The sequence below is a fragment of the Gopherus flavomarginatus genome, chromosome 1, assembly GCF_025201925.1.
Source record: "Gopherus flavomarginatus isolate rGopFla2 chromosome 1, rGopFla2.mat.asm, whole genome shotgun sequence".
NCBI classification, from domain to species: domain Eukaryota; kingdom Metazoa; phylum Chordata; order Testudines; family Testudinidae; genus Gopherus; species Gopherus flavomarginatus.
The window spans coordinates 244,352,576-244,379,530 of record NC_066617.1 but is presented as its reverse complement, the minus strand read 5'-3'; the positions used below and the strand labels follow the sequence as shown (position 1 = coordinate 244,379,530).

General features: G+C 41.6%; 1 protein-coding gene across 1 annotated transcript; it reads right to left on the bottom strand.

The window, feature by feature from the left end:
- Nucleotides 1-129: 129 nt before the first annotated feature.
- On the bottom strand, nt 130-26,521 carry CRLF2 (cytokine receptor like factor 2). The gene is made up of 8 exons (XM_050919546.1): nt 26,404-26,521; nt 14,891-15,002; nt 13,756-13,931; nt 11,657-11,796; nt 10,077-10,236; nt 7,044-7,155; nt 3,022-3,106; nt 130-1,549 (listed from the first exon to the last, which is right to left on the bottom strand). Exons 1-8 carry the CDS (start codon nt 26,477-26,479, stop codon nt 1,292-1,294), a joined length of 1,119 nt encoding a protein of 372 aa, XP_050775503.1. The 5' UTR covers nt 26,480-26,521; the 3' UTR covers nt 130-1,291.
- Nucleotides 26,522-26,955: the final 434 nt, after the last annotated feature.

The window sequence follows — 26,955 nt, the reverse complement described above, 5'->3', positions numbered from 1 at the left end:
TTCTGACAAGCTTCATTTCCATACAGTAATGTCAATTTACACTAACTGAGAAGCTAGACTGACATATTAATCCTTGGTGTACCTACTTTGCCTTAAATAGACTTATGCCAGTAATGAATTTCATCCTAGATGTTTGACTACAATGTTTGCTTTCAAGAAGCATGCACATTAAATGATGTAGGAAGACATACAAAACACAATTTGGATGAATCGAGTGGGTTTTCCCGAGTCTGCCATCTAAGAGAACAAAAATATGACATATTTTAGCTGAAGTTGGAACACATACAATAAAAGGCTGATATATGAACAGCAAGTCATTAATAAAATCTACGGTTGCTGAACATGCTAAAAGAAGATTTAAAATATCAAGCAAAGATGAGACTTTCTCAGTCAAATCAATCCTGCTTTAAGGGTAACTTATCCCATTTTTCTACAAGAATGTGTCTACTATATGAAGAGAAAACCTTAAGGACATGGGCATAACTAGATGCTATTAGCCTGATCTTGCAATAAGGTCCACATACACAGACTTCTGTGCCTGCATGGACCTCCTGCTACATTTGAAAGGGCTGCCCAAACAGATCTCATTGCAGGATCAGGACCCAGTATGATTCTGTACATCCTCACTATCATATTCCTGGGGGCAAATTCTGTTTTTTTCAGATCCTAGCTCTATTAGGTTCGGTGCAAATGTTCACTCCACCCATGCTAGAAGCATTGTGCTTGCGGCAGGAAGGATGACTTCTGGAGAGCAGAGAGTGCACAGCTCCTGCCATCCCCTTTGGAAAAGTGTCACATGTACTCAACCATCTTCTGCTACTGGGTGAGAAGGAGAAGGCAAGTTGATGGTGCTGCCTTAATTCTTACATTTTCTGCCCACTCAGGGAGGCTAGGGCTATTGTTTTCATTAACTGCACATAATATGTGCACTCCCTCAGAGCAAGGACTGTGTTTGTGCCCAGCTCTTAAAAGGCATGCAGTGAGTGAGAAGGGCTCCTTGAACTCTCACCATGCAGGACGGGGCTCGGTTTAGCCATAGAGATGGGCCACACTAAATCCCGAAAACCAAATACACCTGAATTGCCATGCCCTCTTGTTTCTCTAATGGGCCTACATAGGTTGCCGCTAAATTCTGGGAAAGGTGCAATCCAGATCCAGATTGGATAGCCTTCTATGTTATGCTAGGTAAGCCTGATCCTAACTTTTTACTGTACTTAGATGCTCCTTTAAACTTATCAGGATCCTGTGTACCTTTTCCAGATACCATATGTTCCTACTGCATTATATAGTTTCATAAGACGACATACTTGTCTTCATTCATACAAAACTTAAAACTCCTGAAAGAAACTGTATCACTGGCTGCTGGTGGCAGGCAAGTGTTATGAGCAGAAATCAGATAATCTCCTTCATTCATGTTTGATAATTCACAATGCTTTTCACTAGCTTCCATCTCATCTTTCTGCTCAGTTCTCTCTTCAATGATGCACTCATGTTCTACACATTCCATCTTGGTTTGGCCCATTGCATTGTCAGTTTTGTCAATCCATTCCTAGGAGAATGAAATGTTGGTGTCAGCACACGCCCTAATTTCATTTGAAGCAAGCACAGGCTACAGTGACCTTCACCATTGCTCCAGTAATGGCATGAACCCAGGACCTACACAATTGAGGGATGTCATGTTGGAAAGAAGAAAATAGCAGGCAAGCAGGAAATAAGACAAAAGCAAAAAACATGAATGCACACAAAGAACAAGGAAAACTTCAAGAAAATTACCACTAAGGACCCTTCAATGTTGGATTTAATTATTATGTAGCACTTACAGTGATAGGTGCCTTCAAAATACACTAGATGAATACATTACATCCCTCCCCCCCTCCATTTGTCATGGTTTTGCAAATTCTTTAAGCCAAGTCCTACTTCAATCAAAACTCAAATTGACTTCAGTGGGAGATTTGCCTGATTAAGGATCAGGCCCTTTATTATTATTTTGCATTGTATTATTAATTATTATTATTTTGTATCTTTTCAAACTTACCTTGGGCAAGTACATTTTTGACTCACAAGTAAAACATTATTATTGGTTTTCATTTTCTTTACCATTGTAATGTTGGCCCACTATTATGCAACAGATAGTGAATATTCCTAATTATTTTGCCAGGCTGCTTTCAGCTATAGCACAGTCTAAATGGTAAGGTGCTGGGCAGATTCAAGAGTATTCAAATAAAAATGCTCTTCATGTAAGCGACATACATTTCAACTTAACGGGAAACAAACACTAAGTTCGTTCCTCTGTCAGACTGTCTGAAGATTTGCTGTTTCACTGCAAGCTGTGCGCTAAAGGATTGGAGGGAATAGTGGTTAGTCAGGCAATTTGGGAAACCATGGTTAGTTTTGTAAAGGATAAAGGCTTGTGGCTTTTTGTGACAGGAGGTCTGGAAAGGACATTGTACAATAATTTGGCAGGCTGTGATCTCTGCTTTTGATACTGACCACCATTGCTTCAGTCTCACTCTGTGTGTCTCATAGCTATTATAGAATATGAGGGTTACAAGGGACCTCAGAAGATCATCTAGTCCAACCCCCTGCTAAAAGCAGGACCAATCCCCAGACAGGTTTTTGCCCCAGATTTCCTAAATGGCCCCCTCAAGGACTGAGCTGACAACCATGGGGTTGGCAGGCCAATGCTCAAACCACTAAGCTATTCCTCCACATACTGTCTTTTCTATTTTCACTACAAGCTCCCGTGGGCAGGAACTGTATTTGTATGGTCCTTAGCACATTGAGTCCTCTTCTATGATTGGGGTCCCTATGTGATACTACAGTGCAAATCATTCTTCTGTAAGACCAGGTGGTCAAGTAGTAGAGTGAGAGGCTGCTTTTGGATCAGAGAGCACTTAGTTTAAACTTCAAAAGAGACCACAAAGTTTAGGCTGCATTTTTTAAATTATGTGCAAAGTAGGACTGTTGTACTGGAATGAATGCAACCTCACCAAGGAAGTTCAAGAGTGCTTGGATATTTACCTGGAAGTTTCCATTATGATCATTAAAGAGATCAGAAAATATATGCTTTGGGTCAGGTATAACAGGCATGACTGACTTCTGAAATCTGTAAATGGAACAAAACAAAGGAGGGTAAACATTCAGCTGCTCTAAACTCTGCCAGCTGGTAACTGTCCCAAAGGAACTATCCACTGGCAGGGAATTACCTGAGCACAGTATATCTGGCCATGTCCCTCCCCTCCCTTCTGGAGTTGTGATGTAGAAGCCAATCATAGTGGTTGTATGCCTGCTGCAGAACTGAGGCATGTTTCCACTTTTCTGCTATTCAGAGTAGCATAAACAGAGTGCATAGAAGAAGCAATTCTGGGCCTATAACATCCATGGGCTTTCCAGTAACACTTATCTCCAATAATGTAACTATGGTACAACAGCATGGGATTTTTCAGAGAGGAAAAAAGCTAATTCTGTGGTTTTGGCAGTTGGCAGCTTTTGTAGAGCTGTAATAAGTGTACTGTAGATCTAAAATGATGACCACAGACATGTAAACCATAAATCTTAACAATGGCATCATCTTGTATGGGCTGACTTTGCTCATCAGTGCAACAGAGACTGATGCCAAGATCACTGGTGCTTTGATCTTGTCCAGTACTGAAGCAGGCAGTTGACAGAGAAAAAAGGAGTGAAAGTTTATCAGTAATAGGAAAAAACAGTTGGTTTTAAAAAATTAATTTGGGCTTTACAAAGGAGCAATAAATAAAGTGGAACAGACAAAATTTTGCCCTGAAAAACTGTCTTTTAATTTCCTCTGGAAAACTACTCTAGTCCTGGCCTATGTAGGCCTCATAGGACTGGAAAAGTCACCTCTGCAGCCTCACAATCACCCTAGTGATCCCTGAAAATGAAAGGAAGAAAAATCTGGGGAAGTACAAGAAAAGGAAGTTCCACGGTACGGTATATCTGGAAACCTGAATTAATGTGTTGGCTTGCAGCTCCTCAGCAGCCATTAAAGCTGACTTCATTATCAGGTAAGTAATTGAGTGCCAAGCAGTGTGATCTTGAAGTCAAATCCAGCAATAGCATGGGAATTAAAAGTAGCTCCTTCCTAGCAGCCAGTGTTCAGATGAGATTCTACACTTGGCAATCTGAGAAGCTTCAAGTACAAATCAAGAGGTGCTGCAGGGCCACTGTATGGAATTTCATAGTTACTCTTGGAAAGACTCAGGCTATGTCTACTCTACAGACTTTACAGTGGCACAGCTGTATCGCTGTAGCTGCCAACTTAAGGTTTCTTGTGTAGCCGCTCTGTGCCTACAGGAGAGAGCTCTCCTGTCAGCATAATTAAACCACCCCCCAAGGAGTCAGTGGGAGAGCTTCTGTTGGTGAAACTTATGTCAGTCAGGGGTATGTTTTTTCACATCCCTGACCAACAAAAGTTTTACCAGCAAAAGTGCTAGTGTAGACAGACCCTTAGCTAGAGCCCTCCCACAACTCACACATTGTTGGAAGGCTGACAGAAATTCAGCTGGAAGAGATTGTCTCTCTACTTTATTTTTAAGTCCTATTGATGTTTGGAAAGAGATGATTTGTTTTATATTAAATGGGCAGATGTGACTCTTTAAAGTCAAGCTTTCCAAAATGTAGCCATTAGCTGTAGTATTGTTATTTGTATTACTGTAGTGCCTGGGAGCACCAGTTATGGATCAGGACCCCATTGCACTAGGACAGAAGTTTCCAAACTTGGATCATGGCTTGTTCAGGATAAGCCCCTGGTGGGCCGCGAGATGCTTTGTTTATCTGAGCATCCGCAGATACGGCCACTCACAGCTTCCAGTGGCTGCAGTTCGCCATTCCCAGCCACTGGGAGCTGCGAGTGACCGTACCTGTGGATGTTCAGGTAAACAAAGCATCTCGTGGCCCACCGGGGCTTACCCTGGACAAGCCGCGAACCAAGTTTGAGAACCCTGCACTAGGACAAACATGTTTTCTTTCATGTAGCCTTCATGCCCAGAGGCCCTTTCCCAGGCCCACCTGCCATGCTTCCACTCTTTCCTGTTCTACTGCTTTGTCAACCCAAGAAAGTTGTACTCATTTAACTTAATATCAGTTTTTAAAATAATTTGCCTGAACCAATGCAAACCCTTGTATGGATGCTCTTATTTGAGGTTAAAGGCAGTTTATTTTGGTTTAGCTTAAACTGATTTCTTACTCATTTGAGCTAGACCAAAATAAAATACCCCTGCTAGCTTTAATCTAGCTAGTAGAGCTAAAATAGCAGTGAAGACCTCGCTGTACACACTCTACCAGGGGCTAGCAATGCCAGTACACGTTTAGGATTCTGGAGGCCTGTACAGCCTGTGCTGAAGCCCATGCTGCTGGGTCTATACTGCTATTTTTAGCAACCTAGTTAGATTAAAGCTAGCATGAGTATGCCTACCTGAGCTGCAAATCACAGCTTTTATTGCAGTGTAGACATAGGCTGAGTTACTTCACAAAACACACTTCTTCAAGGAGAATTTTAGTCTATGGTCACACACACACACACACACACACACACATACACACACACACATTATTTTTCTTCATCCCCTCCCCTCACACATCCCTGCCCTATATTTGTCCCTTTATATTGTGCCTGTCTTAATTTAAGTTGCTAATCGCCGTGCATAATGGTTTTACAATAGAAATATACAAACAATAATGAATATTCTCAACTGCAGCTTCTTTAAACACCATTCAGGTTCCATAATAGCTATCACTCTTGCAACATGCACCCTTTTAATATTTAGTACTGTAGCTCAAAAAATTAACAGAAACAGCCTAAATTCTCCTTGGAATTGCAAGCCAGAAGGACTGTTAACAAGACAGAATGTTCATAAAATGGATTTTCTTTTGCGTGCTCACAGCTGTTACAATTATGTTATAATGTGCACGTCAGTGCCACGAAGTTTCAGTTTTTGTTTCTCACATTTCATTTGTAATAGATCAGATGGAGCAGGAAGGCAAGTGAGGGAGTTGGTAAAAAGAATCTAGTGCCAATGTTTTATAAACCCCAGCCAGGAGATGCTATTTTTAAACTATCTTTACAATTGATAAAAGAAAGAGAAAAGCAAATGCAGATGTCTTGGGGCTTTGATCCCACATTTGTCATTCAAGCAGTAATGTAAGTCAGAATTATTACAATAATACTATTTCCATCCAAGGAGCCCAAAGTGCTTTCCAGGTACTACTGACAGAATCTTCACAACATCCCTGATGGTTATGGTAGTCTTGTTAAGGACATTAAACAGATCAGGAGACTGTCACTCTCTTCACCTCTCCTATCCCCTGCTCCTCTACCACTATTTGAAGCCCTCCCATGTAATCACCCTTTACATCTTTTCATCTTTTACCTGCCTCCTTTTCTTGCTCATCTGTTCCTCCACCACTTCCCCTATTGTCCCCTTTCACATCTTTTGCACTCCTCCTCTTTACTTTTGTCATCCTTTCTTCTTTGTTACCCTGCCTTTCTCACCCTGCCACTCCATCACCCTTCCAACTGTCACTCTTCAGGTAGAAGGAAATTTTCACTTTCTGTTCTTAGCTCCTCTAGTAGAAAGTATGCGTCTGCAGCTGCAGAGTTCCCTGCTTCTATGAAGGTGAGGGTTGGGATCTCTGATTATAGGCGCTCCAGAGACGTGCTCTGTACAGGGATGGCAGCAGGAAACTAAAGAGTGAATGACTGGGTCTGCAGTCCATAGACTGTAGGCTAAAGGTGCCAGAGATTCTTTGGTTGGGCAATGATTCTATGGCATCATAAAGACCAGTGAGAGTATATTAGGTTGGGGAGCATATTTAATTATTCTTTGTTTTCCAGTATAACCTACAATGTGCGAGGCACAGGACACAACCACAAGGAACACGCAATCCCTGCCCTTGAGAATTTGCATTTTAAGAGAACAAACAACACTGGATGGTGGGAGAGGGAGAGAATCAAAATATGCACTTTTTTTTACACATGTTGTATTATCATGGCACAAATATCAGTAGGGACCAGTAACACTTACCTTTGGCATTTGCATACAAAAATCTGAACGAGGAGTATTACTAGGACTGCCAGCACAGAAATTAAAAGGATCACATTGTCTGACAGAGGCTTTATATCATCAGCACATGAATCTAGGAGTAATCACAAAAATAATATTTTAAAATGTCATGTTTCTATAAATGTAAATTTATAAATGTGCCTATTGCAGATGTTCTCTTTAAAACAATAGCAATGTTAAGGAAGAAACAAGACAAACTAATCTAACTCTGCAAAAGAAAACCACAATTCCTTCACTCTTGCAATTAAATGCCTTCTGGGGGTGTTGGAGAGACAAGGTAGGAAAGGTAATATCTTTTATTGGACCAACTTCTGTTGGTGAGAGAAGCTATGTCTACAGTGCAGACCTTACATCAGCACAGCTGTACCACTATAGTTCTGCCGCCATAAGGTCTCCCATGTTAAGGGAGAGCTTTATGCCAAGGGAGAGCTCTCCTGCTGGCATAATTAAACCATCCTCAAGGAGTAGTGTTAGCTACATCAGCAGGACAGCCTCTCCTGTCAGCGTAACCGTGTCCACATCAGCGCTTTTGATGGTGAAACTTATGTCAGGGGACGGGGGGGTGCCAACAAAGATTTTACTGACCAAAGTGATAGAGTAGACAAAACCAGAGACAAGCTTTTCAGCTTACACAGAGCTCTTCTGCAGGTCTGGGAGACTACGTTCTTATAAAGCCTAGTGAATGGCACCTTGTGGAGATCTGATTTAAAGGTGTGGGGACTGAGTGACTGCCTGTGTTTATGTAACTACAGCAACTCTCTCTATTGGTTCATGGTATTCACTGCGAGTATTGCTTTCCCAGCAAAGCGATAAGGGATCATCCCAAACCTACTAAAGCTGATGAAAAGTGTCTTGTAACTTAATGTGGTCTGTCTTTGAGACTGTATTTAGAAGAACGAGGCACAGAATGGCACTAGGGGGTCTTGTTAAATCCAAAGCTTCTGCTTGATGTTCATGTAGCAGCTGCTGGCAAGAGTGCCAGGTTTTCATTGTGCTTGACGAGGAATGTGCAAAGGAAAAGGTCAGAGGCAAACCTAGCCGGAGACATGATTTTCTGGAGTGCTGCATCTTGAAAGGCGGCTGCATCTTGAGACCACCAAACACTGAAGCTGGTGCAGCAGGTAGTTACTTGCTTATTGATACTGTAACACTAGTGATCAGTGAGCTGCACTGTCTGCCTGTTACTTTGTAGATGTAATTCGAAGTGGTGATTTTAACTTACACATCCTTGAAAGTGAGCTGGCTACTTGGGAGACACCTTCTCTCAGCCTACACTGGTAGAGTTCTCTCATTTTAAACATGATTGGATTGCTGGTGTGGCATTTTCTGTGAAGGCCACTCAGCTCTGGGTTATACTTCCACCTTTGGCCTGCCAGAACCTGGATCTGTTAACCTTCCAGACATGCTGAAAAGCCCCTCTGTTTTTGGAGGATGTAGGGAATGGTTGGCTGATGGTTAAAGGCATTTAGTCTTAGTTGGATCTGGGTATTTCAATTGTATTTTTATTGGCGGTTATTGTGGTATTCTATTTTATTCTATTACTATATTGCACTACACTCTTTGTATTATCTCATAATTATAGTGATTATTGGATGCATGAACTATAGCTAAATTTCCCAGAGCTATGGATGGGAAGTTTGCATTTATAAATCAAAATAAATAAATAAATAGCAGCAAGGAACCCTAAATAGTTCTATCAAACAGGTATGTCAGCAGCATATATATCTTACAGACTGGCCAGACAAGGTAGATAATACAGTGGGAGAAAGGAAATGGTATTATCTAGAACAAAAACATTAAATCATACATATGAGATCTCAATGGCAGAGGCAGCATCTTTTCCTTATTTATCTCTGTCATTGAAAAATTGCACACAACATTTGAACAATCTATGAATCAGCTTTGTGTATAATTATCAGTGTCACTGTTATTTTGAAATTGTGCAGTGACAAACTTCCCACTTTAGAGAGAAATTGTACAGGGCCTAGCACAATTGGAAACTAATTTCATTTAGGGTATCTAGGTGCTACTGTAATACAAAGCCTGTTTGTTACTGGCCAAATCAGTACTTGCTTGGGATAGCTACAGCAATATAGATATGAATTGAAGGATCAGGCCACCAACCCAAATTTGCATTCACGAATCAAATTATGTTTGAAAGGGCTATGAATTAATCTGATACATCCATCGTCATGATGGCAAATAGCAAAGGGACGTATTCTCCTTGCTGATTGAGCACCACCCACATCAATCTCTACCTGGTCCTTTAAGTGGTCTGGCTACATAGACTCATAGACTCAACGACTGGAAGGGACCTCAAGAGGTCATCGAGTCCAGTCCTCTGCCCTCATGGCAGGACCAAATACATATTCAGTTTATGTCTATTGCTGGCAAATTTATTGTGCCACCAAAGCTTTTGGCGAACAGATGATTGTCAGCTGTGTAGCAGCATTCCTTGATAAACATGCTTCATAATTCATTGGCATTCCATCCTATTAATATCTCTGTACCAAGAAAGCCACTGAAACCAAACCATCATTGATCGAGGTGGCTGTCGGTTTCAGTTTCAAATATCCTCATTTCTGATCTTGTCCTGCCACTTAATATGGAGCAGTGATCAAGTTTCACTGCCATACAACAGAGTCGGTATAACCACAGTTGTGTAGATCCACAACTTTGTAGCAACCTTGATGTCACGACCACCCCACAGAAGTCACTGAAGAGCTTGAAACATGACAGCAACTGTCTGTGTCACTTCCCAAGTATTTAACAGATTCGAGGGAAATTCTCTACTTCCATGTTATTGTCTTAAATCATTGATGCACTTCAGGGCAAAGGCCAGAATGCTCAGTGCTGCTTTAGACTCTGTTGTTCCATTGTTGACTAGATTTTTACTTTGAATTAACCTGATACACCTCCTGACATCCCGTCTCCCAGCCTCCCCTCCTCTGATTGTATTTCCAGCTAAGAATATGAATGTATCTTAACATTTACCTAGTAAGCTGCCATTTCTCCAAACTGTTACCTCTGCCCATTCACTGGCATAAGGAATTCTATTGCAATCGGGTATTCTTTCCAGTCTGACCCGGAAGGAGTAGCACTTTTCAGGATCAAACCCTTGCTCTTCAACTTTGCAACATGCAGATTTTCTAGACTGGCCAGGAAGATATTTGATCATTAATTATTAGTTCCAACATATATTTTTCTTCTCACCGTATTATATATATCATTGTAATAACAAACATGAGAAATGGGCTGACACAGTTGGGATTTTGTGGTTCCCAGTGAGTCAGATGCTCAGTAGAGTCAAGGGACTTCGATCTGATGCGATGCAATTCAATTCGATGCGATGCGATTCGATTCAATGTGATTCGATGTGATTCAACTCAACAAGGCTTTATTCAATGTGCACAAAGGAGAGCCCCTGGTACAAAAATCAGGCAGAATCCCTCCAGCAAGGAGCCCCTCCCCTTGCCATTTTATAACACATGGCACTTACATAACAAGTTATATAACATGAACCTCTAACCAATAAGAGTTAACCTTTCCATATATGGATTTGTGTATCACATGCCCATAGTTCTCCACTACCCTATGCATAAACACCCTGCAAACCACATTTTATCAAAAATGAACACAAGCAAACTCTTCAACACAAACAGAACATCCTCAAAATTTTAGGAGATCTGGACCTTGGATGGATTTTCCTTGTTCAGACACATTTCTAGCATTAAACAATGTTACAGTTAAGTTAACATATAGTTCTTTGTTACATTTATGCCTCAGTAATTATTTGCAGTGAAACAAACAGAATTAGCTTTGGTCCACAAAGCATACACATGTTACTTATGAGCCTAGGAAGAATTAATTCCATTAAATGAAATGTAAAGCTGGTAGATAAATAAAATGCCTGGAACATTGTCTCTTTCCCATCTCCTGTTCTCTGTTGTTTTTCTTCTTTCTCCCATTTTTTCATCTTCATTTCCCACTTATGACTCCCCTCCCTGCTCCATTTTTTATATATTGCCTTTCCTCTATGTCTTCTTGACATGTGCATAAGCAGTGAAGTGTAACTCCCTTGAAATGTGGTCATTTACTGGAATGCTGACATTTAGCACACACTAGATATCCAGTAGTTTAGCAAATGTTAGGGCTTGCCTTCACTGCTAAGAAAGATATGTTTTTTTACTGGGGGTAACTAACACTTCTGAGCTATCCTGAGGTAAAAATACAGTGAAGACCAGCCACTTAGTTTACCATGAGGTAAACTCCTCAAGGCCAATCCCTGGAGGAGGTATAGGACTGTTTTGCTTGACAGCTTTACCTTTCTTTAAATTAAAGTGTCTGGCCTTCAGCATGTATTTACCTCAGGATAGCACATGTGTGTTCGTTACCCCGAAGGAAAAAATGCATCTTTTTTGCACTGAAGACTAGTCCTTATTCTGCTGCCAGTCCATCAAGTGTATGTTAATGGGATGGGATGGGCCTGCTGGGAAAACCTATGCTGTCTGTTCTGTGAAGGTGCCACTCCCATCTCTTTCCTGTGTTAAGTGAGAATTGCAAACTCTACCCACCTGCCATTCTTTGTCATACTTGCTTGTATACTGAAGTTCGAGCTGCAAGCACCTTGCTGGTGTCTTTGGTTTATTACATTCTATAGTAACTCTATCTCCTTTCCAATGGAAGGTTACGTTTTCAGGTGGATTGGGTTTTACTGAGGAAAAAAACAGATACAAATTACACAATACCCTTTTAAAATGAATCACTACATCTCACTTCAAACCACTGCCCCCACCCACAAGCCTTCCTGGAATTCTTTAGACTGTTATTCAGTTCAGAGGTCCTGAAATGTTCAGTTCTCCAGCTGGTCTGTTTTCTGTGCATCAAAATGTAATTCAGACCCGTGGCATCATGCATTTGAGCTGTTCTAAACTGACACATTGTGTACAGATGGTCAGCTGTTATGGGCACAATATTTTGAACCATTTGGTTGTTTACCTCTGAGCCGTGGAAGTTGCATCTTCTTGAGATTTGGAGCATAACACCCCTTCCTAAAGTACATTAGTGCACCCTCTCTTTTGATCCACCCCACCTGCAAAGAAATCTAACTACTTCATTCCCATTCCTGTAGTATCTGAGCATCTGGTAAATATTACTGAACTTTCACAACACCCCTGTGAGGACTGAAGCACTATTATCTCTGTTTTAGGGATGGGAGACTCAGGCACAGAGATCCAAAGTGACTTGCCCAATGTCTCACAGGATGTTTGTGACAAAGCTGGGAATTAAACCTGAGTTCCTGAATGCCACTCCAGTGCCTTGGCCATAAAACTAGCCTTCCTCCTGGGAAGCTGTCCTAATTTTAGAACACATGCTCAATGATGTTCTATAGCTGGTTTATTTTATTTTATTTAGTATTAGTTCCTACTATTATGTAGATTTCTTTGCAATAATAGTCATTACATGTTGAACCCATAAGACACATCTACATACTGTGACAAAGTTCCTCCTCTACCTTGGTGGGTCCTGCGCTTATTGGCAGCTTTGCTCACCTCAGTGATCTCCCCCACAGTCTGAATCAACTCCTCCTGTGTCTGATCAGGAGTTGGGAGGTTTGGGGGGAACCCAGGCCCGCCCTCTACTCTGGGTTCCAGCCCACAGCCCTGTGGATTTTCAGCTGTCTATAGTGCCTCTTGTAACAGCTGTGTGACAGCTACATCTCCCTGGGCTACTTCCCCAAGGCCTCCTCCAAACACCTTCTTTATCCTCACCACAGGACCTTCCTCCTGGTGTCTGATAACGCTTGTACTCCTTAGTCCTCCAGCAGCACACCCTCTCACTCTCAGCTCCTTGCACCTCTTGCTCCCAGCTCCTCACACACACTTCCTCTCCTCTGGCTCCTCCCCATCTGACTGGAGTGAGCTCCTTTTAAAACCCAGGTGCCCTGATTAGCCTGCCTTGATTGGCTGCAGGTGTTCTAACCAGCTTGTCTGCCTTAATTGGTTCTAGCAAGTTCCTGATTACTCTAGTGCAGACCCTGCTCTGGTCAACCAGGAAACAGAAAACTACTCACCCAGTGACCAGTATATTTGCCCTCTACCAGACTCCTGCACCCTACTGGCCTGGGTCTGTCATAATACATAAAACCAATAAAAGTGTAAGAGAAATGGAAATGCCTTTCTCTTACTCTTCCAGTGCTTTCTTACTGTAACCTGTTGTCATTTTGGCATTGTGGTATCATACATTTATCCCTCCACTATGAAAATGGAACCAAGGCTTCCGGTTGTTGCTACATGTACGTTTACATGTTTTACATAGTCAAATATACTAAATATTTCAAAATCCAAACATACCTACATTTTGAGTGTTCAAAACCCAGATTTCGATCTGAATTTGGGGGCCTTTATTCAAAACAAGTAGCCCCAGTGAAGACAATGTGACTAGGGAAGTAAGTGTTGAAGAAGCAGCCTCAATATACCCAAACAGAGAACAATATTCTATTTTGTCCTTCCTGATAATATTTTAGACACTTAACTAATTCATCGTCTTCCTTGATAATATTTTATACTCTGAAATAGTTCTCTCTCTTCATCTCAGACTCAATACAAAAGAAGATCACTGAAGGCACTAGCATTGCCAAAGAATTTGGTAATGTCATTACTCACTCACTTACTAAAGAAATCGGATTTTAGCATATAATTGAAAAGTTCTTCAGTTCCATTCTTATCCTTAAAAGAAATGTTAAGAGTGGGTCCCTCTGTCTTGAAGAGACAGCCAGAATTGTAACCTTGGTCAAGTATATAGTTGGGGCATTGCTTCCAAGCTCTGTTTTGAAGAGCTGTGCCAAATCTACAAGTAAAAACAAAATAAAATTAGATTACGCAGTCATTTTGTTATCTATTGAAATGAATTAGCTGCTTTTTGTCACTTTAGCTTATTAAAATACTTCTCCCAAATGATATTTGCATGGGAGATTTATAGATGGGATTTTCAAAGTGGAGAAGGGGAGTCCAGTACCCAATTCCCATTGCCTCTCCAGACATCTGTTATTTACAATTTGAGATTGTGAGGTTTCTTTAATATTGTCTTTTCTAAGAAGGGAAGGATTTGCTTTAACAGCTGTGTCAGACATTCACCCTTTGATGACATGTCCTATTTCTACACCATACTACTGGAAATGCTGTCTCATATACCCACTAACAATTGAGTAAACCTCCTACTAGCTGACTTGTCATTGACCCAAAGCAATTATAAAGGTTTCATTTCCATTTTCAGCTTCAACTGATTGTGGCACAGCTCTTAATTAAACACCAGATAAAGCTGTGAGTGTGTGTGAAAAATGGTTCCAAATGTTCTGACACACGGATGGGCATCACAAGAATGGACAAAACTGTGGATGTAATGATTTGCATGCCACTAAGTATTCAGCAGATCTGATGATTAGTTTGGAAAATAGGGTTGTGGTGTGAAGCAAACATGAACAAGTCTGCATATTGATCTGAATCAAATATAAGCTTCTCTTTCATTTGCGGGTGTAGCTCAAACACAACTTGGACTGAATGAGATGTCTAAGGGTAGGTCTGCATTGCAATTAAAACACCCACAGGTGGCCCATAACAGCTGACTCAGGCTCGCAGGGCTTGAGCTACGGATTGTAAAAATGTGGTGTAGATGGGCTACCAGACCCCCACAAGCCCAAGTTAGCTGACACAGGCCATGGGTATTTAAGTGCAGTAAAGATATACTTTCAGAATCACTAAGCAAAGCCATTAACCAAGGGGAAGAGGATAGCCATTACCAATACTTACCTGTAAAAAAAAGTCACAGTCCTGTCAGGGAAATAGTCTTTAGCTGCCCATGTGATCTGCATCCATTCACCATTGAAATTGACTGCTGTGATTTTGATGGTTTCTTTCAAACCTGTCATTGCAATAACAGACAAAACAATTTCAACCCTAGATATCAAGGACATGACCACACATTTGTTAAGAGACCAGTAGTTCTGATTTAATTACTCCACAATCACAGATAACAAAAAAATGAGAGGTGATGTGAAGACTTGCAAGGCAGGGAAATAAGACTAAAGAACATATAGAGGTTAGAAATATGGGTGGAAAATAATAATGGTATTGAGATTGGAAAAGTGCAAAACAAAGCCTCTGCAAAAATATAATCTGAAACATTTGGAAGGAGAAACCTGGAGAACAGTAGTGAATGAACTACACCTAGGAACTGTTAGGCCTAGTCTACAATAAAAAATTAGATCGCCCCAACTGCATTGCTTGGGGTGTGAAAAATCCACACCTCTCAGCGATGTAGTTAAGCTGACCTAACCCACTGTGTAGACAGCGCTAGGTTGGCAGAAGAATTCTTCCATTGACATAGTTACAGTATCGCAGGGAGGTGGATTACCTACACCAGTGGGAGAACCTCCCGGCTGTGTAGGTAAAGTCTACGCTGAAGTACTGCAGCAGTGCAGCTGAAGTGCTGCAACTGTGCTTCTGTAGCATTTCAAGTGTAGACAAGTTAATAGTGTACAACAATAGATATGAGTTTGCAAGGCCATGTGGCAGCACAATAGGCCCATAAACATATGCAGAGACATCACACAGCAGAGCAGGTTGATGTCAGTCCCTCATTGTACAACTCCAGTATAAGCGCTCTGGAATATTTCATTTTGTTCTGTGCAGCACAATACCAGAAAGATGTCAGCAGATTAGGAGGAATGTAGAGAGTAGCAAGAAAAAGTGATTAAGTATTTGGGAAAGAAGAATGATGGTCCTGATTTCTTCTCTCACACCAGTTTTGAATAGGTGTAACTCCAGTGTCTTCAACAGATTTACTGCATATTGGTAGCAGTCTGAGAGAAGTATCAGATCTGAATTTGGGTAGCTTGTGGGGCTATACTGAAATTCAGTTTTGAATAGCTCTTCAGAGAAAATCTAGCCAACTTTCTGATATTTGGCTTCAGTCAAATAATATTTCAAATACCTGCTTGAAGTGGAATCATTAGAAAGTGGCACTGCCTCCATAGAGTATATGCAGCATCACTGATCTGGCCATTTTTGATCCCTCTCCTTCCGAATTAGTTTGGCTAGGGTCCCAGATTTGGATCAGTGGATAAAAAGGAATTTTATGGTTTCTCCCAATGGACCTGGCCACTTTTACCTACCTCCTTATGGCCAGGTCACCTCAGAGCATCTTACTATCCTCACATCCTGCTCCCCTCTACCAGACTTCCCTCTCGCTCAGATTCTAGGCATCTGATCAAAGCCAATGCTGCTTCCAGTTATTCAGGCTTGATTAGAATACCACATTGGTACATCAAGTATAGTCCTCAGAGCCTGACTAACAGACAAGATAAACAGCTACAAATATTTGAAGGGTGCATATATCAAGGAAACAGAGGAATTCTTCTGCGTTATACAAGAAGCATAACTATAGGTAGTGGAATGAAATCAAGAGTAAGAAAATTTATGCTGAATATCAGAAACAAAACTCCTAAAAATGAGCTTTATAAATTGTAGGTTCCAGTTATCACATAATACAAGAAAAATTACTATAGGGAACAATTCTTCACTTGCAGGATACAGGTGATTGGACCTGATTCTTATTGACACAAAGGCCACATTACACATCTCTGGCAGTGTGAAAGGGCCTTAAAGTGGGCATAAATTATATCTGTGAATAGTTAAACAAATTTATTGTGTGTTTTTCCTTACTTTCCAATCACATCTCTTCTTTTAAATAAAGATCCCATATTATTAAATTTTTAAAAATTGAAATATTTTTATATTAGTGTATACAGAACACTAGACATCTTGAAGTCCCTTTACACACATTAACTCATTAGTCTTCACAACAGCCTGTAGAGGCAGGCAAATAAACATTTTGATTATTATCATTATGACAATTTTTCATTATATAAATCAAGTAGGAATTGTTAACTTTGATATGTTAGAATAAAAAAAAACAAATAGTGCATGTTTGCATTGCATCCTTGTTTAATCACATACTTTGAAGGCTAAGTCAAATTCAATGCTCATTTAGTTTTCCAATGTGGGTGTGTCTACACTACGGTATTATTCCAATTTTACATAAACCGGTTTTGTAAAACAGGTTGTATAAAGTCGAGTGCACGTGGCCATACTAAGCACATTAATTCGGCGGTGTGCATCCATGTACCGAGGCTAGCGTCGATTTCCAGAGCGTTGCACTGTGGGTAGCTATCCCGTAGCTATCCCATAGTTCCCGCAGTCTCTCCCACTCATCGGAATTCTGGGTTGAGATCCCAGTGCAAAAACAGTGTTGCGGGTGATTCTGGGTAAATGTCATTGCTCAATCATTCCTCCGTGAAAGCAACAGCAGACAATCATTTCGCGCCCTTTTTCCCTGGATTGCACTGGCAGACGCCATAGCATGGCAACCATGGAGCCCGTTTTGCCTTTTGTCACTGTCACTGTATGTGTACTGGATGCTGCTGACAGAGGCAGTACTGCAGTGCTACACAGCAGCATTCATTTGCCTTTGCAAGGTAGCAGAGATGGTTACCATCCCTATTGCACCGTCTGCCATGCCATTATAAATTGGTGATGAGATGACGGTTATCAGTTGTTCTGTACTGTCTGCTGCTGTCATGGGTGCTCCTGGCTAGCCTCGCTGAGGTCGGCCGGGGGCGCATGGACAAAAATGGGAATGACTCCCCAGGTCATTTCCTTCTTTATGTTTTGTCTAAAAATAGAGTCAGTCCTGCCTAGAGTATGGGGCAAGTGTACTAGAGAACCGGAGAGCACAGCCGCTCCGTGTCAGAGCCCCAGAGATCCCGCAGAAATGATGAGCTGCATGCCATTCTAGGGGGTGCTCCTGCAACAACCCCACCCGTTGCTTCCCTCCTCCCCCAACCCTCCTGAGCTACCATGGCAGTGTCCCCCCATTTGTGTGATGAAGTAATAAAGAATGCAGGAATAAGAAACACTGACTTTTTAGTGAGATAAAATGAGGGGGAGGAAGCCTCCCACTGCTATGATAGTCCAGGCAGTACAGAATCTTTTCTTTAGACATGAAAGGGGGGAGCTGATGGAGCTCAGCCTCCAGTTGCTATGATGAAGGCGGTTACCAGCCATTCTGTACCATTTGCCGGGAATGACCGGGAGTCATTCCCATTTTTACCCAGGTGCTCACCGAGGCCAGCCAGGAGCACTGATGGGCTGATGATGACGATGGATAACAGTCATATTGTACCATCTGCCACCAGAAAGGGGATGCTGGTGTTCAGAGCTGCAGCACCTCATCTACCAGTAGCATGCAGTAGACATAGGGTGACATTGAAAAAAGGCGAGAAACGTTTATTTTCCCTTTTCTTACTGGGGGGTGGGAGGTTGTAAATTGATGACATATAACCTGAAACACCCGGGAAAATGTTTTTGACCCTTCAGGCATTGGGAGCTCAGCCAAGAATGCAAATGCTTTCCGGAGACTGCAGGGACTGTGGGATAGCTGGAGTCCTCAGTAACCCCTCCCTCCCTCTATAAGCATCCATTTGATTCTCCAAAGGTAATAACAAAATGTTTTTAAGCACATCAGAAGCAGGAAGCCTGCTAAACAATCAGTGGGGCCCCTTGACGATCGAAATACAAAAGGAGCGCTTAAAGATGATAAAGTCATTGTGGAGAAAACTACATGGATTCTTTGCTTCAGTCTTCACAGCTGAGGATGTTAGAGAGATTCCCAAACCTGAACTGGCTTTTGTAGGTGACAAATCTGAGGAACTGTCCCAGATTGAAGTGTCACTAGAGGAGGTTTTGGAATTAATTGATAAACTCAACATTAACAAGTCATCGGGACCAGACGGCATTCACCCAAGAATTCTGAAAGAACTCAGATGTGAAGTTGCGGAACCATTAACTAAGGTTTGTAACCTGTCCTTTAAATCGGCTTCGGTACCCAATGACTAGAAGTTAGCTAATGTAACACCAATATTTAAAAAGGGCTCTAGAGGTGATCCTGGCAATTACAGACCGGTAAGTCTAACGTCAGTAGCGGGCAAATTAGTCGAAACAATAGCTAAGAATAAAATTGTCAGACACGTAGAAAAACATAAACTGTTGAGCAATAGTCAACATGGTTTCTGTAAAGAGAAATCATGTCTTACTAATCTATTAGAGTTATTTGAAGGGGTCAACAAACATGTGGACAAGGGGGATCCAGTGGACATAGTGTACTTAGATTTCCAGAAAGTCTTTGACAAGGTCCCTCACCAAAGGCTCTTAAACGTAAATTAAGCTGTCATGGGATAAAAGGGAAGGTCCTTTCATGGATTGAGAACTGGTTAAAAGACAGGGAACAAAGGGTAGGAATTAATGGTAAATTCTCAGAATGAGGAGGGGTAACTAGTGGTGTTCCCTAAGGGTCAGTCCTAGGACCAATCCTATTCAATTTATTCATAAATGATCTGAAGAAAGGGGTAAAAAGTGAGGTGGCAAAGTTTGCAGATGATACAAAACTACTCAAGATAGTTAAGACCAAAGCAGATTGTGAAGAACTTCAAAAAGATCTCACAAAACTAAGTGATTGGGCAACAAAATGGCAAATGAAATTTAATGTGGATAAATGTAAAGTAATGCACATTGGAAAAAATAATCCCAACTATACATACAATATGATGGGGGCTAATTTAGCTACAACGAGTCAGGAAAAAGATCTTGGTGTCATTGTGGATAGTTCTCTGAAGATGTCCACGCAGTGCGCAGAGGCAATCAAAAAAGCAAACAGGATGTTAGGAATCATTAAAAAGAGGATAGAAAATAAGACTGAGAATATATTATTGCCCTTATATAAATCCATGGTACTGCAAGATCTCGAATACTGTGTATAGATGTGGTCTCCTCACCTCAAAAAAGATACACTGGCACTAGAAAAGGTTCAGAAAAGGGCAACTAAAATGATTAGGGGTTTGGAGAGGGTCCCATACGAGGAAAGATTAAACAGGCGAGGCCTCTTCAGCTTGGAAAAGAGGAGAAGACTAAGGGGGGATATGATAGAGGTATATAAAATCATGAGTCGTGGAGAAAGTGGATAAGGAAAAGTTATTTACTTATTCTCATAATACAAGAACTAGGGGTCACCAAATGAAATTAATAGGTAGCAGGTTTAAAACAAGTAAAAGGAAGTTCCTCTTCACATAGCGCACAGTCAACTTGTGGAACTCCTTACCTGAGGAGGTTGTGAAGGCTGGGACTATAACAATGTTTAAAAGGGAACTGGATAAATTCATGGTGGCTAAGTCCATAAATGGCTATTAGCCAGGAAGGGTAAAGAATGGTGTCCCTAGCCTCTGTTCATCAGAGGATGGAGATGGATGGCAGGAGAGAGATCACTTGATCATTGCCTATTAGCTTCACTCCCTCTGGGGCACCTGGCGTTGGCCACTGTCGGTAGACAGATACTGGGCTAGATGGACCTTTGGTCTGACCCGGTATGGCCGTTCTTATGTTCTTATGTTCTTTGGCTTTCCATTACGCTTGTCACGTAGCACTATTCTATGGCCTCTGTCTATCATAGCCTGAAGATTTTTTCAAATGCTTTGTCATTTCATCTTCTATAACGGAGCTCTGATAGAACAGATTTGTCTCCCCATACAACGATCAGATCCAGTATCTCCTGTACGGTCCATGCTGGAGCTCTTTTTGGATTTGGGACTGCATGGCCACCAGTGCTGATCAGAGCTCCAAGCTGGGCAAACAGGAAATGAAATTCAAAAGTTCGCGGGGCTTTTCCTGTCTATCTGGCCAGTGCATCCGAGTTCAGATTGCTTTCCAGAGCGGTCACAATGGTGCACTGTCGGATACCGCCTGGAGGCCAATACCGTCAATTTGCGGCCACACTAACCCTAATCCGACATGGCAATATCGATTTCAGCGCTACTCCTCTCTTCAGGGAGGAGTACAGAAATTGGTTTAAAGAGCCCTTTATATCGATATAAAGGGCCTTGTGGTGTGGACGGGTGCAGGGTTAAATTGGTTTAAAGTTGCTAAATTTGGTTTAAATGCATAGTGTAGACCAGGCCTGTCAGAATGCACTGACTTATAGGTAAACATAATGGCAGGCAGTAAAGAAGTGTTTCGATTCATATGTAGGATCCGTATGTAAGCTCCAAAATGACTCTGGAGTACCTTGAAGCCCATATGCTATCTGCTGGCTATGAGTCCTTCTCAAGGGGAACTACTTCTTTAATGTCTTTCAGCCAGCTATTGCTCTAAGAAACTGTGCCACATAGCACTGTACTTTTTTTAGGGGAAGTACTGGTCTGAATTTCTTTATATACATCTGAGAAATATTGTGGGTGGCCAGATGTGAACATTTTTGCATTAATTCCCCTTCAAATTTGTGGTGACTATTAGTACATATCTGGAAGTTTACTCCTACATATCACAATGACCTCTCAACATACTCATAAAAAATAAACCATAATTCCTGTCCTTTTGAACAAGTCTATAATTTATTTCTTTTAACAAGGAATAACTAATCCCTGTGGAAGATGCCAGACTGGCATTTAATCCTTGGTCTCAATGGTGAGATTACCAACAAGGATGCCAGCTCTAGGGCTAGTTGTGATGATGGGGTATTTTTGGGATGTGGACCACAAGTGCACTGAGGAAGGGATCAGAAAATGTAACTTATTTTACTTAGAACACCTTACAGCTATCATATGCTAAGAGCATTTGATCACTGCTGACCTCCTGTCCATACTAATCAGTGACTAAGAGGTGAAAGGTTCTGTAATCCCTTTATCAATCCCCTGAACCAACCCTTCCTCAAAACCAAATCCTGAAGCTCTTGATTAAGTTTCTGCCTTTCCCTTCCATGTGCAAAGGGGAACTTAAATGGAAAATTCCCCCATAACCCCCACACCCCATAGAGGCCTCTCATCAGGAACTACGTACTGTTCCAAGATCTGCAGACTCTGAGTGGACACATCAGGGAAGCCACTGGGGCTCCTCTGGATTCCCTTTCAAAAAAAAATAAAGGCTGCCAGGGAAAATCAGGGTCAGTTTCTGCCTATTTAGAGAGAACACCCACCCTTACACACCCCTCATAAGCACAAGGCAAAATCCCAGGTTCTGTGATCACTTCCTTCTGACATCCCAGAGCGGTTGGAAAGGGATGGGGACGAGGTGGGGCTAGGGGTTCTCGTCCTCCAAGAAAAAGCCAATAGAGATGATTGGTCACAAAGAACAGAGTAAGTTGCTTCCCACGAAGAATGCCTCCTAGTTCTTCTCCTGTGGGAGGATAGCTCCATACTATCCTGTAGTATAGGCTGTGCCTTAAAGGCTCAATCTAACCCTGGATAAAGACCTTATATTGTGGCTTTATATGCTTTTTGTTTGACCTTAAAGACTATCATTTTGATTCCAAGCCTGCAAAGACTTACCCATATGCTTAACTTTACATTTAGTCCTCTTGTCTTCAGTGGGACTATGTGCATTGTGTAAAGCTAACCACATGCAGGAATCTTTGCAGAATCACAGCCTTATTCTGCACATAAGTATAGGCCAGCTGCATATTATCGACTGGAATTCTGGGATTTTCACATCTGTATTTGACATCTAGCAAAATGGTCACTGATGTGCACATCTTGTAAATACATTAACAATAAACAGTGATTAATTAATAGAAAGAGAGTGGGAGGTTATAATAAATCATCTGGTGAGGTAGGAACAATCTTGATGTACTTTGGTTTCTAAGAACTTTATAAGAGGTAACTGGTGACATAACCTGTTAAAGATTTTAAAATAATGTACTCAATTACAGCGGACTTATATAATTTTAAATACATTTTAAAATAATTTGATTATTAAAGTATGCTTTGCTGTTGAGGAAATGAAATCAGGATCTGCACTTTTTGGGTCTGATTTAGTATTACATACACATTTCACAGCCCTCTCCAATACAATATGTGTTCCAGAGAAGGGACCAGGGACCAGATCCTCAGACTCCCCCTGAAATTAATGGGAATAAAATACCTTTGAGGATCTGGACCAATGGCGGCTTCAGGTACCAGTGCTCCAAGAGCGTGCCTGGGGTGGCAAGCTGCGGGGAGTGCCCTTCCAGTCCCTGTGAGGGCAGCAGTCAGACAGAGGGCCGGCTCCAGGCACCAGCTGGTGCTTGGGGCAGCATTCTGCAAGGGACGGCAGTCCCTGTTGTTTTGCCCTCAAGCAGTGCATGGAATTGCCGCCGCCAGCGGTGCGGGTAGTCCATGTGCCCTTAAGGTGGCAGGCGTGTTTCCGCAGCTGTGGCAATTCGGCAGTAGCTTCTATGTTTATCTGAAGCCTCCCCGGACAGCTAAACATAGAAGCTGCCACCGAATTGCTGCTGCCATGAAAACACGCCTGCCACCCTAAGGGCACACGGACTGCCCCCACCGCCCGCAGTGGCAATTCCACACGCTGCTTGGGGCAGCTAAAACTGTAGAGCTGGCCCTGGTCAGACAGCCTTCAGCAGTGCGCCTGAGAGAGGCCCGCCGTTTTCTGTGGATTCAGCGGCAATTTGGCAGCAGGTACACTGAAGCCGCGGGACTGGGAACCTCCCACAGGCTTGCCGCCGAACGCAGCCTGCCTGCCATGCTTGGGACAGCAAAAAAGCTAGAGCCGCCCCCTGATCAGGACCCATGCTCTCTCCTTAAGTATTGGGACCATACTGTGTGCATCTTTACAAATAATAATATAAATAAAGAAAATGTATTATATAATATTTTAAAAGGTTGACTCAGACCAGCAACCAGTAGTTTGGATTCTTTTCCATAGCTTATCCAAATGCTGACAATCCCCTCTTATGCACTACACTTCCTGCCCTTTTTGCTGCAGGGATGCTTATTGTTCTCTGTGGGCAGCCACTGCATTTTTGGAAGGAGAACCATCTTCTGCCAGTGGAAAGTGGCTTTCATGGGAGTCAAGTTAGATAATTTTAACTTAGGGGGTGAGGCTGGGAACAGGGTAGAGTGATACAACGGGATATTTTCTCCCCTTTCATAGGCTTCATGATTCCAAGGAAGATAGGTGGGATGGTCTCAAACATTGAACTATCCACACAGACAGGATCCTTACAAGCCAGTCTGGTGCCTTATTTCATAATAATTGTAGCCCCCATTTTGCCCACTGCCCCAAAGTTGCACAAGGGCAGAGAGGTCACATGACAACCCAAAATGACAGGGAAGAAGCAAGGTTATTAATTAATGATCATTATAATTATTTGTTACTGTAGCATGACTGGAAGCCAAGGCCCCATTATGCTAGGCTCTGTACAACCATACAGCAAAAAGACAGTGCCTGCCCTGAAGAGCTGTTCTGGATGCATGCCCTGTGTCAGCCAGCGGACATGGCCAAGAACTCAGTCAGGAGTCTCTAGCACTGCTGGAAGGGCCACAGCAAGGTCAAACGCTTCCAGCTCTGGGGAGAACTCTACTTTTGTTCTCTGCGGGAAAATTCTTGCTAGAACTCCAACAGGATTGATGGTGCACCACATGGCTCTCAAAGACAGGGTCTTATCAGCACAGTTGAGCACTGAATGCACCAAAGTGTGTAGAAATAAATACATGAAATACGTGATCTCTGCATGTGCAGTAAGTCGTCTGATAGGAAAAATAAGCAGAAAATGTAACTATTAGTTGAGCCCACCATCCTCAATCATTTATGCAAGTAGAACCCAGAGCAATTAGGTAAGCAGCAGAACTGAGAACCACAAGTTATGTTTTTCTTTATTATTGAACCAAAAGGAACACTGAAATGTAATGGAACAGACAAAAACCACATATCTACAAAGATAACAGAGTGGAACACAACCGTTCTGGAACGTTGCAGTCTCACCAAAACAACAAAACAGAACACAAAAAAATCACCACTTCTGATTTCCCCAGACTGATTAAACCTAATAAGCAACCACACACGCATTAGCTCCTAGCCTCCTGTATTGAACCAACCTGAGAATGATACTCTGCAACTGATCCTGCAGCCACTACTTGCACTGAATATTACTTATCCATGACAGCAATCTCATCTAAGTCAGTAGAACCACATGTAGGAAATAGTGCTACTCAACATAAGCATTGAAAAGCATGAAATGAGCTCCCATGACTCAGAATAAAAGGTAAATGAATCTCTGTCTTAAAAATGAGAGGGAGTGAGATGGAGAGAGAGTGCATATGCCTGGGGGAGATGTATTCCTTATTACATCTACTGGGCTTCATAGCAGGTGGAAGTGGCCCACAATTGGTAGGATCAGCAGACACTGCAGTACCTAGGCACTACTAGGCTGATTCTCCACAGCCTTGCATCTTGTGAGGTCATTTATGCTTGTACAAATTGGATCTAACATGTATGAATAGTAGAGTGTTACATCCACTTTGTAAATAACTACACCAGGTAATTAGCACTGGAACATTGGTCCTTGTGTCACTGAGTTGCCATAAGTGATATGTTTCAGACATATCATATAATATAGAACAGATTTATAAAGAAAATGATAAACTGTTGGAAGAATCTTAAATCATTATTTTTTTCATGAAATTCAGAAATGAAAAACAGTAAGTTAGTGTTAACAAGAATGAAGGTTAAATTATCACCCATGTGTGCTGGGTGGGTTTTCTTTGTGGATTTTTGAGTCAATTTGTTTATTTCTTAGCATTAGTAATAATGATACTATGCAATATAACTAAAATCTCAAACAGATATTCTAATGTCCAGGTTACCAAATATCCATTCTGTTACTGTGGAATAATAATAAGTGAGGTTTTTCCCTCTGGGAAATGTATAATTAAGTATACACTTTTTCAGTATCCACAGGTCAATGGATAGCTGCATATTTTCCCACATACTGTTTAATATGAAAGAATATTAATTAAGTCTTACTTTAATCTCTGGTTTTTAATATGAATGTCTGGCCAGAAGATTGCACTTCTATTTTTGTACGTGATCCCTGCTAGCATAATTCATAACTTTGACAGTGTGTACCACTCCTCAGGGTTTTAGGAGGCCCTCCCCTTATTTCAAACAAAACTTTACACAGGTCTTCCCTGAATGTTAACTGGAAGAAACCATTTTAAATATTTCTGTTATATCCCTATAGATTTGTAAAGAAACAGGGGTCAAATTCATGCCTGGTGTAGCTCCACTGAAGTCATTGTGACTTGTTACACCAAAGATAAAGCAAGCCTTATTTTTTTAAAAGGTATTATACTGGATAAAACATGAAGCAAATAAAGCATCCACATAAATAATGTAAATCTGCACATCAGGTTTTAAACTTAATATCTGGAAGTTCAACTTACTTTGTGCAAGCGGTTGAGAAGCCACCAGGTTGCCCAAGATAAAGATTGCTGCATGGGCTTGAAGGACTAACCCCATACTTGCAAATTTTCATTAGTCTATGATCAGATTACCACTGGAAGCCTTAATGGCATTTCTTCATGAGAAATCTTAACCTCCAGAGTTCACCACTTAATATCGGAGACTGGAAGGAACTAGAGGAAATGACAACAGGAAACAAGAAATTAATTTTCCTGTAGATACAATGTATGAATGAAATATATATTACTACAGGAGAGCAACACTTCACGTGTCTGCCTGTGTTATTCACATTATGTGATACCACTGTTAGGCAGAAGAATAATAGCAATTGAATAATAATAATTACTAGTATAAGGCTTAATCACGCCTATTAGCCTCTGGTCTGCATTGGGGGAATAGGTATTTTTAGCACTGAAGGCACTCCAGGACCCAGTGCACCATGACACACTCCATTACCGGGCTCTATTACTGACCACAGTTCCACAAGCAGGGGGAGAGCAGGATTCATGAGTAAGCAAAGGAGAAAGGGCAGA